This window comes from Patella vulgata, chromosome 4 (assembly GCF_932274485.2).
Source record: "Patella vulgata chromosome 4, xgPatVulg1.2, whole genome shotgun sequence".
In the NCBI taxonomy this organism is placed as follows: Eukaryota; Metazoa; Mollusca; class Gastropoda; family Patellidae; genus Patella; species Patella vulgata.
Genome location: NC_065882.2, coordinates 46,811,669 through 46,821,529, shown reverse-complemented (window position 1 = coordinate 46,821,529; position 9,861 = coordinate 46,811,669). Strand labels below are relative to the sequence as shown.

General features: G+C 32.1%; 1 protein-coding gene across 3 annotated transcripts in view; it reads left to right on the top strand.

Annotated features, from left to right (window-relative positions):
- Positions 1-1,447: 1,447 nt before the first annotated feature.
- LOC126817603 (phospholipid-transporting ATPase ID) overlaps positions 1,448-9,861 on the top strand; it is a 54,254-nt gene continuing 45,840 nt past the window's right edge. For all 3 annotated transcript variants that reach the window (XM_056100621.1, XM_050544686.2, XM_050544685.2), the window contains exons 1-3: positions 1,448-1,534; positions 9,280-9,385; positions 9,596-9,644. In XM_056100621.1, the coding sequence (XP_055956596.1) occupies positions 9,611-9,644 (34 nt within the window). In that variant the 5' untranslated portion in view covers positions 1,448-1,534; positions 9,280-9,385; positions 9,596-9,610. The remainder of the gene's footprint in view (positions 1,535-9,279; positions 9,386-9,595; positions 9,645-9,861) is intronic.

Genomic DNA, 9,861 nt, shown 5'->3' with positions numbered 1-9,861 from the left:
TGTGATTTTCTAAAATGGTCAGTAAAAGTCCCCGATTTCGGACACTTCCTTTTGCGGGATGGAATAATTTTCATATTTTTCCTTACATTTATATCAACTAAAAGTTTTATTTTTTTCATCATCCACTGCCCGAAGAATTTGAGAATAAGAAAGCCCTTTAAAAACAGTAGTCGTCAGATTTAATCCCACATCTAAAGACCCCTACGCGCAAGCGAATTGTTAAATTAACATTGAAAAATATGTTAGTTCCGAAATGACCTAGTCTGTGTCGAGTGAACGTTGAACCCCATTTTTCTCTAACTCCCCCTAGCTATAGCACTGACGGACTGATGGTGGTTGATATCATGGACCTTATAATACATGGACATATATACGCGTATAAAACACAATTCCCAGTGGCAATGATATATTCCAGAAGTTTATCTTTTAGAGTAATACAAATTAATAAAATTGTATGAGATAAGGACAAATTCTTATGTCGAAGTAAACTGTTTTTATTCCGCCGGTATTCCGATACTATTTGGATTATTACGAGTGAGATATACATGTAAGCTTGATTAAAATTACCGTTGTCTTATTTGTAAATATTATTTGTCATATGGTTATAAATATATGTACATGTTTATATTGTATGCTGTCCTAAATGGATGTATCGATACAATAAAATCTTATCTTATCTTATCAGAGGTCTGTCATTGAGTCAACTTACGTTGTTTCTATTCCCAGTTGTACGTAACAAGGAGTAGGGTCGCATATGTCCAACCACGCGTGTGTTTTCCGGGTCCTCCGGTTTCCTCCCACTGCTAAAGACCCCTAGTTTTACGCGCAAGCGAATTACTAAAATAAAATTGAACCATATGATGGACCCGAAATGACCTAGTTTGTGTTGAGTGGACATTAAACCACATTTCCCTCTCTCTATATTACGAGTGAAATTATGCGTATAAAAATACATAGCAAATGAAAACAATTCCCAGTGGTATTAAATGCAGAATTTTCTCTTTTAGAGTAACGGAAATATATAGCTATTATTAAGGTCCGTGATTGTATATATGGAGATATGGAAGAATTCTTATGTCGATAAAAAACTGTTTTTATTCCGCTGGTACCCATAATGTTCCGTTACTATTTGGATTATTACGTAGATAAGCTAACCGTATCCTTGTAGCCCGGACCTACTAGTCCTATACATGTTTCACAACATTCTCAGGTATTCACGCACCTGACGGGAACAGTTATTGTTTAGTTGGGTACACATCAGATTCATACGTATATTCACCCAATTTATCTAAAATCTTAATCTTTAGGACTTGACAAGATGACAAATTCTTCACCAATGCATTTTATTTAGGGCATATTATACATATTTCATCTTTTTATTCATGTATTTAAAAAGAATATTAGATATAAGCTGACGAATAACAATTACAGCTCCTCCAATAAGCAACGTCGATTGTCTACAGGATTTGCATATCAAGATGGCGGTGTTCATAAAGTTAGTGGTTGTATCAAGATGTTAATGACTAATAAATGTGTAAGTATATGTTTGTAATAGTAAACATAATACCATAACAGATATAAACTCACATTTATATTAGAATGGGTGGTCAGTGCTTATTTTGGAAAGCGAAAACCATCAGTTCTCCTGTAAATCTTGTTCAGTGTCGAAGACCTATTTTTAATCACGTTCATTGACTTCGCGGCTCATGTGATCGTGTTGTCAATATAAATGCTTATATATTGTGAAATAGTAAATTTGAATATGAAACTCAGATTTAAAATCGATTTTACAATTCATTATGAATAGACCAACGGTCCGAGTACTTTTTACCTGTAAGATTTGTTGTAGGAAAGAAATGAAGAATTGATTACCGGTCCCTTTACTATGACATTTGTTCAGATGCACAGTTATTGAGTTATCATATATTTCATAAGACAAAAACATATATTTTCTTAATCATACTTAATGTCTGTCAGTTCTATGTTTAATTTACCACCCTTTTATAATTTTTTAAGATTCAAACTGTATAATATTTGGTATAGAATATTACCATACCAAAATATATAGGCTAACCCAAATTGGATAGTAAGATAATATCTGATGATAATCAGTCATCTTAATTGACTATGAGCTATTGTAGAATATTATCCATCTTTCTGATCAACACTTTGAGACTTTGTATATATTTCTAGGCATAATTTATATGTACATGTATTTTTACTGGTTTATAATACCAGTAGTATGAATTATAGTGTTGAGCATAAGGCAGGACAATATATATGCTATTTCTTTCTGAAACAACCTATTTATGAAAGACATGCTCTGTTGAAGATTCATGTAGTTCACAATTTTGTGTTTATCTTGATATTCAGTTTAAATCTGGTACTTTGTTTAGTTTTTGTATGTTTGTCTTTTGGCCTCTCTCTTTGACATTTTGGTTTGTCTGTGCCCTGTTATGAATGAGATATAATATCCCTCCTAATTAACTGAAATTTATAACAACTATATACTTTATTTAGGATATCATCCAATAAAATTGTTTTACACAGAATATAGGCCTGCATAGAAACCGACTATTATATTTTTGATCCAGTTCAAAGTTATCTAGTCATTTGAAGTTTATTGTCCGACATTAAATATCTTAAATTGCACAGGCACCACGTACATTGACAGCATTTCTGTTACTTTGTGAATTCAGCTGAGTGTATCGACAAGTACCATGTTTTGTCCAGGGCTATTGATCACACTGGTTTCTCACATAATATTGTATCCTTCAACACCTTCATGGAATGCACAACCATTTTTATACGCCCACATTGAAATGTGGTCGTATATTGTCGTCGCCCTTGTCCGTCCGTCCGTCCGTCCGGCGTCCACAATTGCTTGTGGACGCTCTAGAGGCTACAGTTAATATCCGATTGACTTTAAATTTATACACAGTGTTTAAGGTCATGAGACGAAGAAGCCTATTGATTTTCAGCAATTTCCGATAATTACTGCCAGAGTTATGGCCCTTGATCACTTCAAAAAATCTTGTAGACGCTCTAGAGGCCAAAATTAATATCCGATTGACTTTAAATTTATACACAGTGTTTAAGGTCATGAGACGAGGAAGCCTATTGATTTTCAGCAATTTACGATAATTACTGCCAGAGTTGTGGCCCTTGATCACTTTGAAAAATCTTGTGGCCGCTCTAGAGGCCAAAGTTAATATCCGATTAACTTCAGATTGATACACAGAGTTTAAGATCTTGAGGCGAACAAGTATATTGATTTTCAATGAATTTTTATGACTTGGAACAGCTAAATCCATGATACAGTATTAAAAGTTTTGTATACAAAACATTAGCATGGGGCAGAACTTTATAAAAACCAAACAAATTCTAATGGTTTTCTGAGTTGTTGCTCTTAATCAGATTTTAGTGTATTATAAATGTTTCATTACCGAAAAAAGTAAAAATATGCGACAACTCTTGTTGACTGCCCGGACGATTTAGCTGCTGTGGGCGTATGTTTCGTTGCCTGGCAACCCATCTTTACCCATTTAATTGAAATGTAATGTTTGGACACTCTTGACTTACAGTTTAAAATCTATGACGTTATTCATTTCTTGTCATTGTGAAAGAAAACCTATGTTGAACTATTTGAATTTGTGGTATGGAAGGTTTCTATTGTCAGACACTTCCAATACAATGGCTAAGAAAGCAAGTCAAGCATCAGAAAGACAGCTGTTGATATATATGGAAAAAAAATACATACTTTGAACCTGTACTTACTGTATTTGAGAAAACAGAAGTATATTATTACTATATTGATGTGTTTTTATACGCCCACATTGGAAATGTGGTCGTATATTGCCGTCGCCCCCGTCCGTACGTGCGTCCGTCGTCCATAATTTCTTGTGAACACTCTACAGACCCCATTTATTATCTGATTGTTTTGAAATTGATATATGTTGTTGATATTAGGAAGATGAAGAAGCCTATTGATTTTCAGCGATTTCTGATAATTACTGCCAGAGTTATGACCCTTGATCACTTTGAAAAATCTTGTGAACGCTCTAGATTGTAAAGTTAATATCTGATTGACTTTAAATTTATACTCAATGTTTAAGGTCATGAGACGAAGAAGCCTATTAATTTTCAACGATATCCGATAATTACTGCCAGAATTATGGCCCTTGATCACTTTGAAATATCTTGCGGACGCTCTAGAGCCTAAAGTTAATATCCGATTGACTTTAGATTTATACACAGTATTTAAGGTCATGAGGTGAAAAAGCCTATTGATTTTCAACGATTTCCAATAATTACTGCCAGAGTTATGGACCTTGATCACTTTGAAATATCTTGTGGATACTCTAGAGACCAAAGTTATCATTCAATTGACTTTAGATTGATAAACAGAGTTTAAGGTTTTGAGACGAACAAGTATATTGATTTTCAATGAATTTTGATAACTTAACAGCTAAATCCATGATATTAAATGTTTCGTATTTAACGTTAGCATTGGGCAGAACTAAAAGCCAAACAAATTCTAATGATTTTCTGATAATAACTTGATAAGTTGTTACTCTTAATCAGATTTTAGTGTATGATAATGTTTTATTACCGACAATAGGAAAAATATGTGACAACTCTTGTTGACTGCTGTTGTGGGCGTATGTTTTGTTGCCTGGCAACCTATCTTTATGTCTATAATTCAAACTCTATTATGTTGATGGTGGAAATTCTTGATATCAAAATGGACATGCTTTTTAAAGATACATTCCCGGGTACAAACTGAGTGATTTGATGATATATTTGGAATAAAAACATATTCAAACTAATTAATTTATCATAATTTTGCTTCAAATCCTTCTCAAAACATTGCAATTGTCAGGGAATACCTGGCTATAAAAACTTGATCAAAAGAGGTCATGTTTGTGTCACGTGACACAACGGGTGCGATGTCGGAGGAGAATTCATTGCATACAAAAGATGATGTTGCCTTAATCACTGACTATTTATTACAAATATCGAAGCCTAATTAAATTCTCGGATTATCCACTGCCCGCTTCTTTTTCTGTGATTTTTATCTCAGAAAGTGTACGTCTCACTCTTCATAAAGTTTATCAACATGTACATCAAGCGTGCAGACACTCCTAATTGTCGGGCTGTCGATTAGGGAAACACGTACATTTTTGTCCTGTATGCGCTCCATGAGTGTTTTTCAGGGAATCCATTATTTTTCTAGTAAGATGTGATATTTCTACTTTCCATATATACCAAAATTGCCATATTTTTATTGGAAATAACCATCCGATAAATACTTTTCTGGGAACGTAGCTTTAAGGTGACATTTTAACTTGAACAAATTTAATTGATCACCATCTGAATATATTTACTTGAAGGCCAGTGATCTCAACCATAATAATTTCTATTGCTGGCAATTTGAATATTATTCTTACTGGATTTTAAGCAAGAATCATTAAATCCCAATCCAAAAGTAAGCCATGGATGCCATAAATTTTTTTTTTTTTTAAACATAATTAGACCTGTTTACATCATTTGGAGTCACAAAAATATTTTTATACATCCACTTTTTCATGTTGATGTATTATGGCGTCACCCCTGTTCGTCCGGATGTCCACAATTTGTTCGTGGACACTCTACAGGTCACAATTTATCCGATTTTGGACGAAACTTAAAATAGAGGTCTATCTCCCAAAGATCTCGGTTTCTTTTGATATTGGCATGTATCAGACCATAACTTTAAGTAGATTAGAATGGTTCGGCCATTTAATTATTTAATTTAAAAATGGACAACCAGTACGTTGGTTAGGATAATAAATAATCAATGCACACATCTTGACAAAACTACAAACATTGATAACATCGCTCAGAATAAAGTAATTTGAATGAAATTTTCAATATATTCATTTTGCAGTATCTAGTTTTGAACTATTATAGCAAGAACGACCAGCTCTTTGTCCAAATCTTACATAATACTCCTTTCAAATGCAAATTTGAGAAATTGATGTTTGAATATTAAAGAGTTATTACCATCACTGTTGAAGAAAATTATCAAAATTGATTTTATTATGCAACTGATAACACAAACTGTCACTTCTTGTAACCTAATTTGATTGGCTTCTTTGGTTAATCTTGAGTAAGGATTGCGTAATAAGGTGTTGTAATTTGTACAACTGTAAAACAAAGGTGTGTGGATGATATGTGAAGAGTTTTATACTTGGCGCAGGGGAAAAGAAACCTCCCATGTTTGACAGGTTGATAAAAACACTAAGGTAAACATTATTCAAAAAATAATTTAATGATTAAGAGAAAGGATACAGTTTCTTTTGATTTACAAATGAAATCCTCCAAATGGTTGCCTCCAATTACAATACATTTTCACTGTTGTACCGATAGTCGATTTCTGAAAGAAAAACATCGGTAAGACATTATTAGCTACATGTACATGTACATGATCACATTATTACCACCTGCCTAATTGCATTAGGTTAACTACAAGTACTAGATCTGCTTGATCATTTCATATGTAAACTATTTTATTAGAGGATAGCCTGACTCTGGTTGTTAAATACAGTGGATAAAACTCAAAGATAATAATTTTGATAATCAAAATCATTTGAATTATTGTACTTGACTTGTGGTGTTTGTAAATTAGAATTCTACTGTGCATAGAAATAGCAATCTCAATAAGAAAACTAGAACTGTGATGCAGTAATGACGGGTTTCACCAGTTCCATGTTACCATTGAACTTATGTCACTTCCGGTGCCACATTACCTGTGAACTCATTTCACTTCCGGTACCAATGAAACCGTTAAACAGATTTCCACATTAGCATTGCACACGTGTTATAAAATGGATGCGGAATCAACCAAATCCAGCAACATCAATTCCATTTATACATTTGTTACCATGTGTTAGATACATGTACATGTATGTCAAAAAAGTGATCCTGACAAAATTTGTTACTAACTTACCGCTAACTTAGCTGGCTATCTAATGTGATTTTAAAATAAGAAAAAAATCTTAAAAGTGATCCTGACAAAATTGGTTAGATGTCGACAAGGGAAGACACTAGAAGCTATTTGTGGACATCTATACAATTGTATTGATCCAATCTATATGTCACTTGGAATCATAACGATTAATAAATATAACGCACTTTAAAAAAATATCATTTTAAGGCAATATTGTTTTGAAGGCTAAAAATACAGTTTTTGCCAAAATGACATTACTTTCGGTGATAATGAAAATGTTAAATTAGTTCTACGAAATCAGAAATGGCATAAGGCATCACATGGTGAAAATTTTATAAAAATCGAATAATAATTGACACTTTTATGGACCAAAAACCATGAAAAGTGACTTGTAGAAAATCATCTATTCCTCGGCAACTGAACAAGTTATAAACCATTTTGTGGTATCTGTATAATCATTTGGGTTCATTCTATTTTTTGATTGGAATCAAATATCATAATTTTACACAAATAACAAATATGACTCATTTGAATAAAATATTTGTTTTCAAGGCTAAAAATTCAGTTATTGCCCTAATGACATCACTTCCGGTGACAGTGAAAGTGTTAAAATGGTTTGACCTAGTCAAATGTGGCATTAGACATCAAATGGTAAAAGAAAATTGAAAATCAAATAATACTTCATGCTTTTACAGGCAATATTAGAAACAAATTTCGACATATATTTTCTTTGTATGGGTTATTGCTATGTGTTTATGAAAGTTACAAAGAAATATATCAAAATATGAAGACGCTGGATTGGTTGTAAATAGCTTATTTTTACACCTTTTTTCACTTTTAATCAAAAAGGTCCGAAAACGAAATTGAAATTAAAGAAAATGAGTCCGAGATTATGTGCCCCTTTACAGGTTGCATCTTTTTGGCAATAACAGATTTGAAAAAAAATGATATTTGCTTTCAAAAAGTGGTACCGAACTGCCCAAATTGTAGTTTTTGCTAAATTTAGTCACTTCCGGTGCCGACAGGAAACTTTACCGGTAACAAAAAAATTGACCTCTTGAACAACGGAGCATTTGAACTTTGTTTTATACAAATCAAACAATAAATAATTAATCAAAGACTGAAAAACTGAATTAGCCAATGGCGGCCAAGGAAAATTACGGAAACAAAAAATGTTGACATTTTTGCTCAAATCAGATAACTCTTTAACCCTGGGTAAAATCCATATAAAAATATTCATAAATAAAAATTTTTTGTAAAATTTTAAATTTTCTAAATTTGGCGCTTAATATCTTCGAAGATTTGTTGACAAAGAAAAATAAAAAGTATCGCAGCTATGTGTCTTGACTCTGGCTATGTCAAAATGCATCATATGATAAAATCCCATGATTACTGTTAACACTACGGCATCTTTTTTAAAAAAAAAAGACAACTTCAGTGATTTCGGACATTTCGCATTGTCACAGAACGCCTGAAACAGCTTTAATCTCTAAGTCACACCCACTTTCCTCTTTAAACCGAAGAAATCGTATCGATCTGACATGTAGTTTCTGAGATACAATCAAATTGGAAAAAATAATAATAAGAATAATCTTAAAGAAAACAATAGTGTTTCACACAAGCTAAGCAGTGTGAAACCCTAATAATTGCTGTGATAATCTGTTGCAGTACTTAGTTACATTCATGTACGATTTTATGATGTAACACATTGTGATCTTTGATTGTGTCACTAACAGATCTCTGATTAAAGGTGAGCTGGAACAGTAGCACCTACGGTAGAATCTTTCATGATTATTTTTCTTTTTTCGTAGAAGATAAAAACAGATCATGAGCAATCTTCTTTAATATAAGTGACTTAAGATAATCACTTTCCACAAAATTTTGGCAAGTATATAGATACATGTAAGTAATTTGGCGACACATCACCAAACCCCACTTTGAAGCTAAAATGATACTGTATTCACTGAAAAAGAAGCATCAGATCTTTAAATAGTTGCACAGGATGAGGATAAAGATCTTTTTGACATACATGTACATGTAACTAATGAAATTTTATTCTCTGTAATTAAGGTATACCGGTATTTGAGGCATCTCCTGTAAGTTCATAAGTGAAATTTACTTTTCCCTTGTGTCTTGCTCAGAATTACAAAATAATATGTACCTGTAAATAAAAGGAGGTATATGTACTTGTTAAAAATTATCTAGAACACTGTGTATGCATGTTTTGATTTATAAAATCAATTTTAGTTTGTGTAATTAATTTGAATACCATTTGTTATATATTACAGAACAGTAAAATAAGTATTATGTACATTGTGTGTTTTAATGTACATGTATTGTAACAGATGGACTATTACCAACAAATTTTATTCTATAATACAGCTTTTACACAAGGTAGTTCTTCTGCTTCTTCTTTAAATTTTAGACACATATTTAAAGAAATAGCAAATCGCGTAAAAAAAAATATTGGGATTGTTATTAAAGATTATGAAGTCTCAGATTAAATGCTAACCCTATAATCTAAGCATGTGTTGCATAATTTTTTCACCATGTTAATGATAATCTAAATGTTATTACATGGGTTTCTTTAATTCTTTTTTAAAGTGTAAATGATTAAACATGAAGGCATGTTGGAAGAAAGAAAAGCCTCCAGGTATGTCAAATTTTATTATTGTTTGTTTTTTTTTGTTTTTTAATTTTGTAGATTATGATTAATTGATTTCTGTAAATAGGTAGTTATTTGGATGTTCTTTTAAAATTACATACACCACAGTTAACACTGTAACCCAGGTATCATTTAATCTTGTGTATCTAGCACTAATTTCTTTCACATTTGTTTAATATCAAATCTTTGTTTAAAAATTGTTTAA